Source organism: Perognathus longimembris, chromosome 6, assembly GCF_023159225.1.
Source record: "Perognathus longimembris pacificus isolate PPM17 chromosome 6, ASM2315922v1, whole genome shotgun sequence".
Lineage (NCBI taxonomy): Eukaryota > Metazoa > Chordata > Mammalia > Rodentia > Heteromyidae > Perognathus > Perognathus longimembris.
The window spans coordinates 3615772-3634544 of NC_063166.1; the positions used below are offsets into that span (position 1 = coordinate 3615772).

At 48.9% G+C, this 18773-nt stretch overlaps 1 protein-coding gene across 2 annotated transcripts in view; it reads right to left on the reverse strand.

Annotated features, from left to right (window-relative positions):
• Window positions 1-18444, reverse strand: part of Tfap2d (transcription factor AP-2 delta) — a 41415-nt gene extending 22971 nt beyond the window's left edge. The window contains exons 1-5 of one of the 2 annotated variants that reach the window (XM_048347295.1): window positions 18350-18444; window positions 16796-17299; window positions 13205-13265; window positions 3334-3499; window positions 3049-3167 (exon numbers count right to left, since the gene is read on the reverse strand). In XM_048347295.1, the coding sequence (XP_048203252.1) occupies window positions 3049-3167; window positions 3334-3499; window positions 13205-13265; window positions 16796-17299; window positions 18350-18388 (889 nt within the window). In that variant the 5' untranslated portion in view covers window positions 18389-18444. Of the gene's footprint in view, window positions 1-3048; window positions 3168-3333; window positions 3500-13204; window positions 13266-16795; window positions 17351-18349 lie in introns of those variants that run through there. The other variant, XM_048347294.1, reaches the window with a different exon arrangement.
• Between the last annotated feature and the right edge of the window lie 329 nt (window positions 18445-18773).

The following is an 18773-nucleotide window of genomic DNA, read 5'->3' on the forward strand; positions in this document are numbered from 1 at the left end:
TGGTAGAAATGATGGGTTATCAGTAAAAGGTACTGGGACAAGTGGGTGGCCATCTGGATAAAAGCGAAATTGGATCCATACCATACAGCCAACAACAAAACAAATTCCAGATGGATCAGAGAATGGAGCATTAAAAAAATACCCACAAGGTAATTGACAGACAGCATGGGTTGGCTTTTTAATAATCTTGAAAGTACAAAGGCCTTTTGTGATATTATAATAAAACCTGAAAGCTGCAAAGTTATCTGAGAAATAACAATGGTGCGAACTTTTTGAACAGTTCGGTATGCCTGGCAAAGGCCTTCACAAACACCAAAATCCCCTAAGAGCAAACAAAGGACAAACAAAAGCCCAGGGTGAGGCTGATAGATACTCAAGAGAAACAACCCATTATCTTAATGCAGAATGATCCCCCATGAGTGAATGAAAAACACAGAGCATTACCCCACAAACACAAAGCAAACACAGGCACAAATAATGTAAGAGTCTCCAGTCTTTATAAGAACAAATTTGTCTACATCTCATCACCTTAGCAAGAATTTCTAAAAATTATATTGCTACCTACTCAAACTAGAGGAAAATGCTATCTTGTCACTGCTTCTTACACACATTGCTGGGAAGATTATAAAACTGTGACACCTGCTGAGAAGAATCTGCCAATAATGTGTCAAAATTGCAGATGCAAACATCCCTTAACCTTGCAACCCCATTCCAAATATACAGATATATAATATTTACTCATAAATCCGGGAAAAATGAAGCTAAGACAGGTGTAAAAAGCCACTCTAAAATCTGATGCTACTGAGAAGGTTATATTGTTCTGGGATGGAGAGGAGAAAGTAGTAAAGGAATGGCTAATAGATTTTATAAGTGGCACAACTGGCGACAGACAGACAGACAAACACATATATACATTTATGTATAATTATTTTGGATAATTTGTATATATTCAAAATAATTTTGAATATGTGCAAATGAATGATCAGTATTCGCAGGTATGCCATGGGAAATGAGATAGTACATCCAAGAAAAGACTTTTCATTAGCAGACATCTCAAGGAAATAGCATAGCCCTACATAGAAGGATAAAGTAGTAAAAAACAAAAAAGTATGCCTAAAATCAATTGCTATTTTGGGGAATTTATATTTTTTGAAGCTGTAAAAGAGTTAGATTTTTTTTTTAAAGATTTAAACTGTATAGGATTGGAGATCATACCCAGTATTTGGAAATAGTACAGGAGAGAGTAGGGAAATGGAGAGAATGGGAAGGAGGCGAGAGAGGAGAGGAAAGGAGAGGAGAGAAGGGGAAGGGAGGGCGAAGATTCTCCAACACAGGGCAGCTCAGAGCTCCTGCCCGCTGCATAAGGTGATGAGAGGACCTGAGAGCACCCTGGCCTCTCTGTCTCCTGTCGCCTGGGTTCTGTGTTCTGAGGGGAGCAAGGCTTTCTCAAGACTTTCAACGTTCACACCACTTACACACTCCATGAGAAGTCATAGCTCATCTATCCTGGACAGCGGGAAGGAACCCACGGAGCATGAATGGTGCTTTCGCATCCTAAGCTGCCACGAGGCCTGAGTCACACCTCCAGACAGAATTTCAGTTGGCTTAGAACTGGAGCCCAGGGACATTTGAGTAGCCCTTCTCAGCTAGTTCTTGTGTGTCACCAGCCTATAGAGTCACTCGAGTACTGCCATCCATATATATGGTTCAGGAATGCCTGCTATTCTATCTTAAACAATTATTATTTTTTTTAAAAGCTATGATTTTTAAGTTTTACTTCAAAGACGTAGGAATCCATCGCCTTTCAGAACCAACCCATTTGTTGTTATTTTTTTTCAGCACTCATTTTACCCTTCCTCCAGCTCATAAAAGTGAATAAGTGACATCTTTCTACCAAGCTCAGCGCTCTTCACTACCTGATCTAGGACATAGTACAGGCTGAGTAGGCTTTATCCACCCTGTTTGCAACCAGAGTGTTTCATACCTAAGAGTTTTGTCAGGGTTGGGAGCATTTGCATAGACCTGATTAGTGGAACATCCCTTGTGTGAAAGTTTACAATGGTGCTGTTGTTTTCATTCAGACAGCATTGCCCTCTGACATCCAGTATCTCTGTCTCAGCCTCTTGAGTGCTGCTGGGATTGCAGGTGGATGCTACCTAGCCTGGCAAAGAACATGGACATTCTCCATTTTCATCAGAAAATGCTATGGAGGAGTAATATGGAGAAAAGTCAAGATGGCTGTCTTGCTTGTTTTCACTTAATCATCCCCACATGACACATGGACAATTAGCTGATGCAAGGAGTGTTAAGGGTATGTCTAGATGCAGCTTGGCATGAAAGGCTCTTGTGATTTATGTATTAAACATTAATAGCATTTGGGATTTTGAAGAATATTGCTTTGATGTTGCAAAGTTCTACCATATAGATTTTCCTTTTAAAATGCCTAAAAATGCTTCACTTTAGAAGAAGATTGTTTGGGAATGTGTACGATTTAGTCATTATTGTAGAAACAGAGGAGAAAATGTAATTCAGAAAAAAAGTACCTTCTAGGAATTTATTTCCACCTTCCTCTCTGTGTTCTCCTAGTTAGCCTTAAGCTCTCTTTGACTCGGATTATCCTCTCTGAAAGCTTATTCCCTCACAGTGAGCGTCACTGTGCTTCTAGAACATCTACTAGGTAGGATTAACAAAATGCTAGACCAGGCCTGGTATCTCGCCTAGACTCCTATGAACTCCTCATCAAGCGTTGTTTACCCTGTGGGTCAGGTACTGAATTATAATGAATTGATTCAGATTTGTCTAAATGCTAAAGTAACAATTAAACACAGCCATCGTTCAGACCACTTTTATCCCTGTAATTTAGGGGCTGCTTCCAACTCTCCGCTTTCGCCAGGACCCATAAGTTGACTGATATTTCATAACCTGTCACGTCTTCAGCGGAAGCTGCAGTCAGTCAGCTCCACGGACGTTAGTTAGGAGGTTCACCCCGGCCCCTCCCTGCCTTCCCTGGTCACCCAAGCGGGAGGCGCTGCAGAACTGGAAGCCTACCTTCCACCAGGGACGTGAGGAGCGTGACGTTGGCAGCTTTCCGTCTTCCCGCCGGCAAGTTCAAGCCCAGCCGATCCAGCTTCTCTCGCAGGCAGCGGCCTCCGTTCTTGGATTTTGCTCTGTTCGGGAACCGATACAGAAGAAAGGACAGCCTCAGTCCACGTTGCGTGAATTGAGTCGTGAGCACGCGGGGCCGCGCGGGAGCGCCACACTGGACGGAAGACATGGAGACGGAGGGCGGAGGGTGTGGAGGGAGGGCAGGGAGAAGACGCAGCTTCATCTCACCTCCGCAAAATGCCTCCCAGGAGCGAGGCGTTGAGGCACTCGGGGGGCGACAGGCGCCTCTTGACCTCAGCGATGGTCACCTTGTACTTGGAAGTGGAACTGAGAAGGGACAGACGGCCAGGAACCGAGCAAAACAAGTCCGTGGGATTGACCACGCACGTGCCACCTTGGAAAGACAAACACGCAGGCCGCGTCAGCGGGAGGGAGAGGCAGGGGGCCACCTGAGCCACGAGGGCCGGGGACTGGGGGACATAGATCACCCCAGCACATCACCCACGTCATCTCAGACCCTGCTCCGAAGACCGTCTTTGCAACAGGTTTTGCCCACCCCATACCACACAGAGGAAAATGGCCGCGAGTGGACGGCTGCAGTTTGAAACGCAAATATCACCATCTTATGGCACACAGGCTAGCTCACTAGTGTAAGATCTGGCACTAGGACATCAAGATATACATCCGTGAATTAAAACACAAACTCCAAAAGACAACTGCCCCTCCCCAAAGTAGGTCCTGTTTATTCACTGTTCCTTCAAGAAAAGGAGCTTCCCATTTCTTCCAGAAAACACGGATCAGCTAAGTAGTGGCTCATGTCTGTCATCCTAGCCACTCAAGAAGCTCAGATCTGAGGAGCACGGTTCAAAGCCAGCCCCGGCAGAAAAGTCCATAAGACTCTTATCTCCAACTAACCAGAAAAAGGCCAGAAAGTGCAGCTGTGGTGCAAGTGGTAGACTACCAGCCTTGAGTAAAAAAGCCAGGTGAGAATATGAGGTCCTGAATTCAAACCCCAGTATCAGCACAAAGGAAAAGAAAGAAAGGAGGGAGGGAGGGAGGGAGGGAGGGAGTGAGGAAAGAAAGGAGAGGGAAAGGGAGGGAAGGGAAGGGAAGAGAAGGGAAGGAAAGGAAAAGGATAGGAAGGGAAGGGAAAAGAGGATAAAAGGACAAAGGAAATAGATCATTCCCCAATCTGCCTGAAGTAGATTTGAGGGTTCATTGATGATCACCAAATATGAATTTCCTATTGCTCACTCACTATAAAAACACGGAACCAATGAAAATGTGTGGTGTTGCCTATATTTTTGGGGGGCACAGGATTGCCTCTTTCACCCCTGGAGTCATCTGAGGGCAGGGTTTTAAGGCTGGTGGCAAATTCAAGCTCAAAGCTGTCTTTTGTGAGACTGCAGCTTCTTTCTTGAGCTGTGGACAGTACGAAGGAAAAAAAATTAAGTGGGTAGAGAGAAAAGAACGGGCAAGTGTACGTTGTTCAAATGCCTTGACCACAGCTGTGCCCACAGGATCCAGTCTCCAACTTTGGGAGTCAGGATTTGAATGGCTACAAGATCGGATGGTGAGACACATACCATTCAAGTTCAAGAGCACTGGACTAGACTCAGCCCTTGCCTCGGCACCCAGCTAAGATGCTACCTTTTTTCTCTTCTTTTAACTAAGCAGCACAGATGAACTGTTACATCATTGGGCTCTAGTAGTCAGATTTGGGTATGTTCTGGGTACCTCACCTCGCCTGGGGGGTTCATTTTCAACAGCAAAGGGGCTCCTGGCCTGGGGGGATGATGACAGGGGGGACAAGGTAATCTTACCCTACTTTTCTAATGCTGCCATCAGTGTCAACTTGGGTACAATCTTATTTTCTACATTCCCTCACGTTTCCCCTGAGTGCTGAGAATGGTATCTATGTCCCTTAGCATGCTGGCTTGCCGGTAACCCTGCTCACCTTGCCAAAACTAGACAGAGGATAGAGTCAGAAAGTCTGGGCAGACGCCCCAGGCTGGAAGTCAATTCTTGTACACTTAGATAAAATCCCTGTGCACAATTCCTAGAAATCTGCCCTAAGTTTGAAGGTGAAAAAGTTATATCTCGGTTTGTTTTATTTTTGTCAATCAAGGTCTTGAACTCAGGGCCGAGGCGCTGTCCCTGAGACCTTTTTGCTCAAGGCTAGTGCTCTACCGTTTTAAGCCACGGCACCACTTCTGATTTTCTGGTGGTTAACTGCAGCTCAGAGTCTTATGGGGACTTTTGTGCCTGGACTGGCTTCAAATCACCATTTTCAGATCTCAGAGTCCTGAGTAGCTAGGATTACAGGAGTGAGTCACTGGCACTTGGCTTGTATGTCAGTTTTTAAACTAAAACCCAACACCATTACAAACAACACACCACCTTCATTAGGAGCTCCAAGTGTATATTCACCGGTACGCCCCGCTTTGCATTCCTAGAGAGGTTTAAACCACAGACACTGTGAAGATAATGATGATGATATGATTATTATTCTTTTTTTAGATTCCCAGGCTGGTAGCTGCCAATCACGTTCACTAATATTTTCATTTTGTTCTTATAGGTATAAAATGCATCAAAAAGAAAAAGAAACACTAAAGCGACCTTTTTGAAAGTTTGGGCAAACTGGAAAGCAAGCCAGGGGTCAGGGAATCTGTGTTCTTCATGTAATACTCTGAGAATCCTGACCAGGATAGCGATAGGATTTAGGTTAGACTGAAGGAAAATATCCAACAACAAGGACAGAAATCATTGGCTATATCCAAAATGTACATAGCTATCTCCTAAAACGAGCCTCTGTCCATAGGTACTATAAATCACAAACGCATTCATCTGCTTATTTACATCTGACTTGCATACTAGCCAGGCCCTAACTGACAGAGAACGGAATCTCACCAAACTGGGCCCAGACTAATTATGATTGAGTCTAGGTATGTATGCTTTTTCTGGCTGTTCTGAAATGTGAAGGGCACACTTTTTAATCTTTGCTAATTTTCAGTGAGTTCAAACATTTAAGTAAGGGGTAGGGACAGAGGGGCTGGAACCAGAAGAGAGCAAGGGAAGGAGGGACATTGTCCAGACAGAAATGTACTAATTACACGACTTATATAACTGTAACCCCTCTTCACATTGCCTGTATCATCACACTAAAAATGCAAATAAAAGAATTAATTAAGAAATGTAGACAATCATCCGTTGTTGTTTTTCTTTTAATAAAAAGAGGTTAAATCAAATTCTCCTCCATTCAAAAACCTACACTTCTGTCAAAGGGAACCCAGTGCTGAAAGCTTAGTTGCTGCCAGGAACAGAACCTACTACCCAGCCATCTATTCGCTCTCTGGGCTGATTCCTTGCTCTTACACCCAGGTTGAGTCTTCAGCTGGATCTCACACAGGTATGTGGTAGGTAAGTTACACAGGCTGCATATTAAGAGTATGTGTTATGCACATACAATTTGCCTGAAGGATTTATTTTGTATTCAGTATTAGCCATCAACTCTGCAGTCTTTTATTTTTTTATGTCGCAGCATCTTTAAAGGGAATTTCTTTTGCTTTGATAGTTGGCATTGCTGCAGCCTGGGGAGCTTTCTCGTTCTGGCTAAAGATTTGGCAACTTGTAGAGTTTACAGCAACTTGGGGAATCTGAGATTCTCTCTTCTTGGGGGTTTAAATTTTAGGAAAGGTAGGGGCAAAGAATAGAGTCTTGTATTTGGAGATAGTAAGGGTAGGAGTTGTTTCAGGGACCCGGATGACAGATGGCAATAATGAGCTCTCAAGGTAGGCCAGCCATGCACGCACCCAGCACTTCACAGTAGGGATGCCTGATGTGCAAGCTTAAATCCCTGGTGTTGCCGGTGTGGGGGACACAGATACACCTTAGCCCTCATTACAGGTGTGTGAGGCACAAGTGTGTCAGTCCACTTAGGGTCATCTTTGGTACAAGAACCAGAGCGTTCATACAGAACCTTGTCTTAAAGCTATGGTTTTTCTCCACTCATGGTTCACAAAAGCAGTTTTCCAAGGTCAGGTTTTTCTTCTTCTTCTTTTTCTAGTAACAGGACTTGACCTCAGAGCCTGGGTACTGTCCCTGAAAGCAGTTTTGCTCAAGGCTGGTGCTCTGCCACTTTAGCCACAGGGCCACGTGAACCTTTTTGGAAGTTAATTGGAACTTAGTGTCTCATGGACTTTCCTGCCTGGGCTGGCTTTGAACTCTGTGGCTCAGATCTCAGCCCCTTCGGTAGCTAGAATTACAGGCATGAGCCACTGGCACCCAGCTATGTCAATATTTTTTTTTTTTACATTTGAAAATATGAGACATGACTACTGTATTTCCTGTCACATGCAAACTCTACCCGGTAGCCACAGCAACAATGTGGAATGATTGACTCTAGGCCAATTGTCTTGGATATGGTTTCTTAGGAGAAAATAAAAATGAAGAAGCTTGCCAAAGCAAAGTAGGAAGTTAGCCCCACAGTCTGGGTTGAAGAAACCAAGCACAGAATACACACCGACACACGCAGTACACAGGTCCTCTGGCCCTTGGACTGGGCTTGCGCGACACGAAGTCGATGGGGACTGTGTTCTTCGCAGCTGGACAGGGACATCCACCCTGTGTCCGTGGGCAGTGGAGGTTATGGGAGGGGAGACAGGAGGAGCTTGGCGGGGCTTGGGTTGGGTTGTAGTCCTTAGGGCCTCTGCCTGTCCCTCTGCTCTGTCTCCCTGGGGGTTGGCGAGCTCTGCAGGAGAACTGGATGCTTGCAAGCGCTCCACAACACCAACAAAAGCCTCTGCACACGGCCTGGCCTGGAGCCGCCGCCGCCGTGTCCCAGGGCTCACAAGCCGTGGAGGTGGACGGGAGTCCACTCTGACCTTGTGCGAGGCTTGCACCAGGGGCTCTGTCTCCCTCTCCTCAAGGTGGCCGATAGCAAGCGGTGGGCCTCCAGGACCACCAAGGGCTTCCCTCGGGCCTCCACGCTGCTGGGAGCACCTCTCATGCTCTGCCCCCCACACCCAGGGAGGCCGGAGGCCCCCAGCCCCCCTACAGATGCGCTGCACACACTGCTGCTGGTGGGGAGGGGCGGGGAGCGCTGCCACCCCAAAGTCTCAGCATCCCCCGCCCATACACACCTCACTTGTCGCTATTGACATAATTAGACCAAATCTTGGGAGCAAAATAAATGTTCTGTTCGCCTCACAGCCAAACAGATGTTTACAATTCAAATGAAAGAAATACAAATGGCAGGGATTTTTTTTTTCACTCTCCTTCTTCATCTCCAGTAATCGTCCTTCTTCTCCCCCCACCCCACCCCTTTTCCTGACACATTAAAAATGTGTAAGCGATTAGAAGGGCTTTCCGGTCTCTGTTTGTTCTTGCCGTGGCTTTTCTGTGAGGTGTGTTTGGGACTCGATGGGATGCTTACCCTCTAGTCTTTCTCCCTGCTCAGCTCCCTCCCCCAGTGATTCCCCCTCTACCCCTCCCGGCAGCAAAGATTAATTGCAATCACACAGCAAAGGGGGCGGGGACTCCACTGCCACCCAGCTAGCCTTCGGTGCGGCTTCGGCAGCCTGGTGTTGCAGTACTTGGAGGAAGGATACAGGATTATGGGGGTAATGGTGTTGCTAGGACTTTTGCAGATCCCCCGCAGGGGGGTCTTTGGCAGAACAAAAGGCAGGAGCTGGAGGTTGGGTAGGTCCAGGTGTGAGGGAAGGGATGGGTCATCCCTTCTTTACGCAGAGAGAGCTTTGCATTCTGGAGATTTTCAAAGCCATAAAGACTTTGGGGGAGAGAGGCAGGAGGCCGCCCCCTCCTGACAAATACTCTGCAAAGGATGCTTCCAGATCCTTCTGTGCCTGTGTCTGACTTCGTGCAAGAAAAGAGCCTGGGTATCAATTCTGCACTACCAGGTGAATCCGCAGGCTCTGTTCCCACCCGCAAAGGATGAACTAAAGAGTTAGGTGCTGACAAAGGAAAGGGAATAAGAGGGCCCAATCCGTGTCACCCCATCCAGAAGTGGCTGGAAAAGCCAGGGTGTCTCCCTGCCCCAACCGCCAAGGCTCAGGGCTGGGAGAAGCGAAGAAAGACGGGCCCGCCTTCCCGCAGCCCGAGACCCTCTAGAGGGGTCAGCTCCACCAACCCCTGATTGGCAGAAGGGGCGACTGGAGCCGGAGCTGCGTTCCAGCAGAAGTGTTTTTAAAAATTAAATCAGATCTGACAGTGTTGGTATCGTGGCGAAAATGCTTTCTCCTTCAAGTCCCAGTCACCTTTAAGCGATCTGACAAACTCGAGCCAGCTTAAAACGCGCAGGGTTCAAATCACATTAATTCCCCCAAAATGTTTTGATTCAAAGTAGTTTGTATTTTGTGTAGCCACGGGCAATCCGGAAAGGGCTCCCGCCTGCCAGTGGCCCGGTCCTCCCTCCTCGCAGGGCCCAGGGGCTACGGCAGTGTTTAAGCTTCTGAAATTAGCCTGCGGCTGCCAGGCAGGGCGATCACAAAGCGGAACAAGGGCCTTCCCAGACTCTTCTTTTTAAATCCAGCCCCCAACTCTTCTTCTTTTTCTTGTTTCTAAAGAGGGCTATTCCAATTTCACAAAAGAAGACAGGGCCAAAATGTCACTTTCCACCAGCTCAGGAGAATGACTCCGTCTCTCCTCCAGCCCCACCGGAAGGCCACGGCGCTCTCTGCCCACTTGAACCCCTAGCCCTGACATGGCCATCCGGGTGCATTCCTGAGTAAGCTCCTCATCGGGGTCCTTGTCAATATTGCTCTTAGTATTAAATAAGGAGAGCAGGAAATGAAAGAGACTGGCGTCTCTCCAAGGGGAGGGGGCTGTGGGGGAGGCTCAGGAGGTGGGGGGGGGTTGGTGGGTTTTCTTTCCTTTTCTTTTTAATGATTAAAAACATAGACAACTCCTGTAAATAGAAGTCTCATTTCTTCAAGAGATGCCTTTTGAAACCTCCGTATCTGAATACTCAAGGAAGGCAAAGCTCCTCTCTGTACGAACAACATTAATATGATCTCTGCAGAATTTGCTACTCAGAAATATTAACATATCAAAGCCAATGCCCGAGGCGAAAGAAGCTATCGATAGGCAAGCACAGGGTAAAGTAAAGATTATTGGTTCTGATGGTTGGAGTGGCGGGGGCTGCGGGCAAAACCACGCACACCATTAACCGAGAGTGAGCGTGGGGAGCGGAGCCCGCACCCCCATGGTAACAAATATTTTATCTAGGTGGTTATTACCTCGCCTTTGCCTTCTCTCACCATCTTGTGATGATCAGGCCTCCATTACAGGCAAACAAACGAACAAACCCTACGTAGAAGCCGCTAAGTGAGTCCAAAGAATGACAGATGACACCCAAGTGGTCACATTTAAAGAATCACTGATAAAGTCTCACCCTTCCGCCCACGGCAAATGAAGACAACATCCACCCCACCCAACTCCAATCCGATTCATGTGCCCATGTCTTCCCTCAAGGAAAATTTAAAAAAAACAAACTATTTTGGAGGGTCTTTGGAAGTGAAAACTATTTTTCTCACCACCATAAATTCTGGATTTGATTAGAAATGCAAATGTATCCAAGACTTTTTTTTTTGCAAAAAATAGCAAAATTATTAATCGAAAAGAAATGCTTTGCAAGCCATGGTGTTTTGTGTGGAGAATCCCAAGGCCTGACCTGGGCTGTGCAGTGGGTAAGGGAGGATTCCCTGAGCAAGGCCAGCATAGAGGCGTGCAGGAACTAAGCTCCTGAATTTTTATGACCAGAGCTATTGATTATTATTCCCCTGCACATTCTGGACAATAGGGAGGAGTGGCTTCCAGAGTGTGTCATCGAACATGGGGGGTCCTGGGGTAAAGGGCAACATGGCCACGGCAAAATGTGCACCCCAATAGGGCAGCAGTTCCTAGCCTTCCAGCCTCAATTGTCCTCAGCACACACAACCCAGGCAGACACACCGAGACAGAGCCTCCTCTGCAGAACTCACGAGGCCTTTCGCTCCAAGACACCTGGAAAGGCAGGCCTTAGCAGCGGCAAGCTGGAATGACGCGGAAGCTAACGGAAGAATGGAAACAAGCCCGGTTGCACCCGCGTTCAGATTTGCAGCGGTCTCTTGGATAATCAGTGTTTGGTTTGAAATAGCAGAGGAAGACAAGACTTTCCAGAGATGGGAGCAACAGGGGCCCATTTTTACCAGAACAATAAAAACGTCATGGAAGGGTCCCCCGCTTTCCATGGCCTTGCTTTGCACCTCGGCATCTTTCTTGGAAGGATGGCAAGAGGCGCGAGAGTGTTTCCCTCTCTCGCCTGTGCGTGCATTTGACTTATTTCACAATCGAGTCCTCGAGTTCCCGCCCTGCGCTTCGGATTCCCTCCCCCTGTCATCCAGCACACATCACATTCAAGCATTGGAGAGGGCGAGGCTCTCGCCCATCCTCAACGGAAGGGGAAACGGCCGCCGGAGCGCACGCGAGCGGAGCCCGCGGGCCAGCGCGCAGCCCAGGCGCGGCCGGCCGACTCGGTGGAGCTGTCCTTCAGCACCACCCACATCCGTGCGCCCGAGCCCCGGCCCCACCTGGAGCTTTACCCGCCTCCCTGGACTCCTTTACCTGCCCAACGGCGCGCATATTTCATTGTAACGAGCAACCATCGTGGTCCAACTTCCTACCACTTTAAATATGACAGCATACTGGCGACTGGCCTAGCTGCCAAGCGTAGAATTGCTCATATGTCAAAAAAAAAATGTGTGGATGATACCAGTTGTGTGTGTATATAAATATATATATATATGTGTGTGTGTATATATATATATATAATCATTTTCAAACCTCTGAAATGTATAACTACAGAGTTGAACAGCTCTTTAAAATTTGAGGTAAATTCCAGGAATAACCCACAACAGCTTTCTTCCAAGAGGAGACTACCCTTTGTTCTCCTTCTTGAACTGAGAAGCTCCTATTGGGGAGCAGGTTGTGGAATCTGCGGTTTAAACACAAAAGAATCCACCATGCTCTTCCACTTTGCTTCTCTCTCCAAAAGAGAAAATAAAGAAGCGAATCATCTAAGTAGTTTTGAAACCAATGGGGAAGGAAGAAGGAACGTTTACTTGGTACTATCAGAAGGGACTCTAAAGACCGCAGTGGCACGGGGGCGGGAATTTCATCTTGGTGAACAGGCCATGGCTTATTAATTCGTATGAAGTTGGGGTAACAGCTGGTCCCTCTCGCCTTGTCTGCTCCTCGGGTTGCCCAGCCTGCTAGGAAAATAAACTTCAGAGGCTCTGGGTACCGTTAAGCAGGGGAGAGAGTGAAATCTGCACTGCCTTGAGGCCCTGTGAAAGTCATAGTTCAAAACCTTTTGTCAGAAAGGAACATCTGAGATGCAACCCCCTTCCGTGTCTGTGCTGAGAACAACAGCTCTGTCCTCTCCTCTCTGCCCCCCTTCCCGTTCCGTGGGTAGCCTTGGGTTCAGATGTTTTCCCCAACAGATGGGAACAAGAAAGCTTTATCCAGTACACTTAACACTACCTCCTCCCCTCACCCTCCCGTAAGGAAAGAAATGTTCGGGACACTTGGAAAAAAAACGAGGCCAAGGCAATATTGGTGTTTCATTAATCTCCCCTCAAGCCTCAGCGGTCTAGCCTTTCACACAGTTTCTCAAAGCCTTTAGCTAACACCATCACCTTAAACACCCAGGCTGTGCTTGGCACATTAGAGGCTAAAACAGACCAGAAATTCTGCTCCAAGATGTGGTATGGATGATTGGGGGAGGGGTGTGAAGGGTTTTCTTTAAAATTTTCAGTGTCTTATTTTTCTCCCTTCTATCTTTGCTTGTGCCACTGTCTATGGAGGAGTGGGGAGAACTCCTAGCATAAGATTATAGGGGCTGGCCCTGTGACCTGGCCTCAATGGAAGAAGGGAAGCTTTTGTTAATGGAGTTAGGCCTGTATAGGCCTGGAAAAAATGACCAACAATTGTGTTCTTAATAAGCAGATGAAGAAATTTGGTGTTTACCAGGACAAGCAGATCTCCAAAATAAAATCACAGATAAGACAAGGATGTTTGTAGTCAAAATGCTCCTGCTTACCTCTTCTTATCACTCCACCTTGGCCATTGAGAATGAGCCCACACTGAGCTTCCACAGAGCCCTTAATAAAAGAAAAAGAAACAAAACCACTCAATCAGGCTAAGTAGGACCAGGCTGGTCAAGCATTTCCAAGTAGCCCTTCCCCAGCCCTGTCTCTGGAGACAGCGGAAAGCAACCATGGAGGTGGGCTAAGCTGGCCATCAAATGCAATTTTAGGAAAACAAATTTGCAAGAAAACCACCCTCTAAAAGTTGGATAAATCTTAAGGCATGCATGCATTTTACATCACCATACAATATTACACTTCAAAGTGCCTGGAAGCCTTTTATCTTGGCACAAGAGAATGGGAGGCCCTTTGAGTCTTTATCAAGGCACGTAGAATAAGTGCAGATGGTACCGTCCAGCACTTTCTGGATGGAGAAAACGACAGACACCTCAAGTGTCAAGTCTGGGGCTGTGGGTGTCTTGGGGGCTGAGGAGCCATTTCAGATGGAGGACTTAGGGTCCATTACTAGGGCTCTGTATTATGCCAAGTGTCGTACCATCCTAGAGGCCCATCCCAAATGGGCCTTGGAGAGGCACTGTCTCCAGCTCCATTCCCTGTACACCCCAGGGCTCCTCAAGGGTGGACTTGTCATTGGGGCTGGAGAAATGGAAAACTTTTGCTGATTTTTGATGAAGAAAAAATAAAAATGTCTCTCTGTCTTTGTTTTCCCTTTTCCCCCCTCTCTCTCTTTCCCAAATCAAAATGTGTTAAAGGCTCATTTTCCTTTACAAACAAACGAGGTATTGGACATGAAAGAGGCCTTGAAGGGTGTTAACCTACCCAACAGCCCGTGAAGAGTTAAGTAAATGCGGAGAGAGTCGGTGCATAATAAAAACCCACTTTACAAAACAACCTTTACAGCCCGGTTCTCTTTTACCTCCCACTTCACCATATTGAGGCTGGTCTGTAAGACCTCCTTTTCAACCTACTCACCAGCTCTTTCTTATTTTAAATGTTCTGCCTTAAAGTGATTATCAAATCAATATGAAAAAAAAAAACTTGGGGACTGAGCATAAATTAAAGCGGTGATGGGAAAAGGTGTGACAGTTTCCTTTGTGGGCCATAGCAAATCTTTTTAGGGGACTCAAAGATGGAACTGAAGCCTCCCCCGAGTTTGCATCTGTTAGGCAGACTTCGACCGCCCTGCAAACCATTGGACTTTCACTTAAAATTCTGTGCAGGGAAAAGTATATTTACATTTGTTGCATTTGAAATGAGGCATATGCTGATGAATGTTTTAAAAAGGAAGAAATAAAAGAAGAGAGACTGGGGGTTTCTCCCACCCATTCTCCCTCCGTTCTCATTTCAAATGTAGCTATGACACTTTTCTTTTCCATTCTGCCACCAAAGTCTGGGAGAGTGGGAGAAAACAACTTGCCTGCTAGACATACGTCCTTCATCATATTCATAGATATTATATGTGGACATACATATAGAGATGTCCACATCGATAGAAATAGATGCATTATACACCACAGCCCATGTTGTGTTTCATCTAGTGTCTTGGAGTGTTCTCCATCTGAGGCTGAGTGATTTTTGCCTTAGTAGCAGTCATAAAAGGAAAAGAGAGAATAAGTATATAAGAAAAAGATAGGCTGGAAAAAATACTTTAAACTACCAGAAACGTAAACAGTAAAGGACTCTGGGAGCTCTTTAAGGGCGTGGACGCTTTCCTTGCCATTCTTTGCTGCGCAGTTAAGACGTTTATTTTTCTAGAAGAAACAAATCTTGCTCTCTTTGCTTAACCAACTTTCCCCCCTCATAAGTAAAACATGTTGTTTGGTCGGATGACATTGCATAAATGACCAGTTGAATGGCACTAAGTCGAAAATTGGATAAACTACGGTGTGCATTTGCACAGGATTCTCTTTGTCTGGTGGTTGCAAATGTCCTAATCCCCTCTTTTGAAAAAATGCCCGGCTTTGTGCCTCGCACAGAAAAAAAATTTGTACAGATACAAAAAAAAATCAGCAGCAGACGTGGCTATTAAAAGGAGTAAATAGGTTTTAGTTGAACTAAGGAGTGAATGGCAGATCCTTCCCCCCAGACAGAAAGGATTCTTGTGAAAAATGAAAAAAACAATGTCCTTAGCGTATACAATTATTTTGTGACTATACGTGTAGAAAGTCAAACTCTACAGAGTCCCCTCTGGTTCCTAGTGCCCCAGTCTCTGGACTGTTAGAAGTGTAAGATCTTTCACTGTCATTTAAAAACCATCCCTAGCCCCGAGGTAAGTGTGGGCCCGAGATTTTCTGTGCGCAACAAGGGGTCTCCCCGGGTCTCCAAGTTGAGCTCCGGGACCACCCCCCTCCTTCCGGAGCAGCAGCGGGGAAGTGGCCGGCTTTGTGCCCAGCCTGGAAGGAGGAATCCTCCCCATAGAGCTGCACTTTCTGCTGAAAGAAACCCCCAGTTTGACTCTTCTAGACTGTTACTCTAGATGGTCTTATTTGTTTCAAATGTACCTAACACAAGAAGAGTGCCTAATTACATCTGCTTGGGAGCAAAGAAGGTGCAAAAAATGCGTTAAGGAAATAAATCACCGAATTCATTGTCAGTCTCTAAAGCATATGAACTCCTTCCTCTGATTTCCTCTCTTCCTTCTCCTTCCTTCCTTCCTTCCTTCCTTCCTTCCTTCCTTCCTTCCTTCCTTCCTTCCTTCCTTCCTTCCTTCCGTCCTTCCTTCCTTTCCTTGTTTCCTTCCTTCCATCTGTCCTCGCTCTCTTCTTTTTTTCTCTCCCTTCCTTTCCTTCCTCACTCGTGTCTCTGTAAGGAGTTGGGTCTTATGCACTATCACAGCCAGATGGACTGTGGATTGAGGACACACGGGACACACCCCAGGCAGCCAGAACTGGACTCGGCTCCCCTGGGCAGGCACTGGGCAGTGTTCACATTCTTACAGGGGGGAGGGGGGGCTTGAGTTTTGAGGCGCTCTTCTGCTGCTCCCGACTTTCCACAGCAGTCTGGTGGGTTGGGTGCAACTTTTGTCCAGCCTCAGTGTCTCAAGCATTTTGTGGGAGCAGGTGAGTGAGTCATCTTCCCCCTGGGGCACACTCAGAGTTCCCTGCGGGCTCAGGGTGGCAGGAGCCAGTGTGGGTGTCATGATGCCCCCACCCCGTTCTCTGGGGGTCCGCACTGGATTCCCAAAGCCTTGCGTGGTGGGTGGGGGGAAGGGAGAGAGAGAGAGAGAGAGAGAGAGAGAGAGAGAGAGAGAGAGAGAGAGAGAGAGAGACTAGGATGGGCACTTACTCCTCTTCTGATTGTTTTGATAACTTCTCTTAAGTGGTGTGTGTGTGTGTGTGCGTGTGCGTGTGTGTGTGTGTGTGAGAGAGAGAGAGAGAGAGAGAGAGAGAGACAGGAGAGGGGAGAGGGGAGAGGGGAGAGGGAGAGGGCGAGCGCGTTCCAGCGGGGAAGTGGCCGTCGGGAGGTGGTGGGGTGGGGTGGGGTGGTGGTGGGGAGTGGAGGAGGGGGGGGGGGATGGGGAGGAGGGCGGGCGGGCGGGCGGGCGCGGAGCGAGCCCAGCCCGGGGGCTGGCGGGCGGGATTTACCTGCAGGTCGTCGGCCCCCGCGGCGGCCAGCCCCAGGCCGGGCCCGGGCACGAGCCTCTGGTCGGGGTGCATGGCGGCGGCGTACTGGGAGCCGTGGCCGACGAGGGAGAGGTCGTGGCGGCGGTAGGCGTCGAGGCAGCCGAGCTCGCGCCGCTGCTCGTCGAGGCAGGAGGACTTGAGGGCGCGGGCATTGTGCAGGTTGAGGAAGTCGGCGGGCTCGGCGTGGTGCAGCTGCTGGTAGTACTGCTGCGGGTGGTGCAGCGAGTTGAGCGAGTAGGCGTCGGGGGTGACGGCGGGGTGGCTGTGCTGGAACTCGTAGTGGAAGGACTGGTGGTGCAGCGGGGTGTACTGGTGGTTGGTGGAGAAGTAGGGGGCCGCGAACTCGGTGCCGGTGGTGGAGTAGGTGAGCGGCGAGGAGGACGAGTAGGCGACGGTGGAGTTGGCGACCGACTCCAGGCAGCCGAGCTGCATCAAGCGGTAGCCGTTTGATCCGTCGTGACGTATCTGCGAGGCACAGGGGGAGAAGGGAGAGCGGAAAAACTTGAGGTTCGTCATGGCGGCCCCGGGGCGCCCCGCGCGCGGAGCCCGGCGCGCCCGCCCGGGGTCCCCGGCTCCCCGGGTGCCTTCCCCGCCTTCCCACCCCCCCCTCCCCGGCGGCGGCGCGCAGGGGCTGGGCGGCGCGGAGGAAAAAGTCCCTCACCCTATATAGGTGCGGGCGACATCACACGCGCACACACACACGCGCGCACACACACACTCACGCACACACACACACACACACGCGCGCACACGCGGCGGTGCCGGCTGGCTGGGCGTCGTCGTCGGGTGCCAGGCTGGCGGGGCCGCCCCCCCCCACTCCCTCCCACCCCGTCTCCCCGAGTCCCCGGGCGTCCACGCGCGCGGGGCGGCCCCCGCCCGCGCCCGGCCCCCGCCGCGGGACCTCCACGCGCGCCCGCGCCCACGGGGCGGCCGAGTCCGGAGTTTCTTTAGGGAACGAGCCAGGCAGCCTCCGTCACACCGTGCCATTTGCCGTCTGGGAGTGGGGTGGGGTGGTGGTGGGGGCGCAGCACCATCCCGATCGCTCCTTCCCGGGCTCCCCTTCAATGTGCAAAAAGCCCGTTCCAAAAGGGGGTGCGTTTCCCCACCCCCCACCCCGTCCACCAGCCCCCCCCCACCCCCCAGCAGCAGCAGCCCCTTTCCTCTGCCTTCCCCTCCGTCTCGCTTCCCCTCTCCCCCTCGCCACGGCGGCGGCGCTTCCTTCCTCATTAGGGCGCACGGTGCCCGACGAGGCTCCGAGTCGCCCCGGCTGGCTGGCGACAGCTGTCACCACGAGCGAGCGCGCGAGCGAGCCGGCGCTCTCCCCTTCCCTTCCTCGACTTCCCCCCGAAAGCAAGCACGGTCGTAATTAAACCTCACGGTCCCATATAGATTAGAGACGAGGCTGCCACCGCCCGCGCCGCCGCCACCGCCGCCACACGCACACAGACACGCACACAGACACACACACGCAGACACACACGCGCGCGCACTCCAGAAAAAAAAAAGTAATAATACCTCAGCATCGTGGACTAGTCCCGGAAAGGTAGCTGACATGTTGGGTTTCTCCAAAAGCTTACGATGCAATTTTCCCCCCCTCCAAAAAAAAAAAAAAAAAAGAATCAGGAGGGGGAAAAAAAAAAGCCCAAACTTCTTGTATTTTCCAAAAAAAAAAAAAAAAAATTAAATGTTTTAAGGCAGGGGAAAAAAAAATTGTTCTATAGATAGAGATCAGAATTGTAATGGTTTTGCCCCGATCAGATAACTCCTTGGCTCATCCCCACTTAAAAACCTGTAGGAACAAAATTTTCCCTCTGCACAAAAGCAGCTCCCGGAACAGATTTTGTACTTGCTGAGTATTTCTTTCGCTGATGTCGTAGGTCCCTTGGTAATATAGAAGTTTTGAAAATTAAGCATCAGCACTGAGAACTCGGAGGACAAT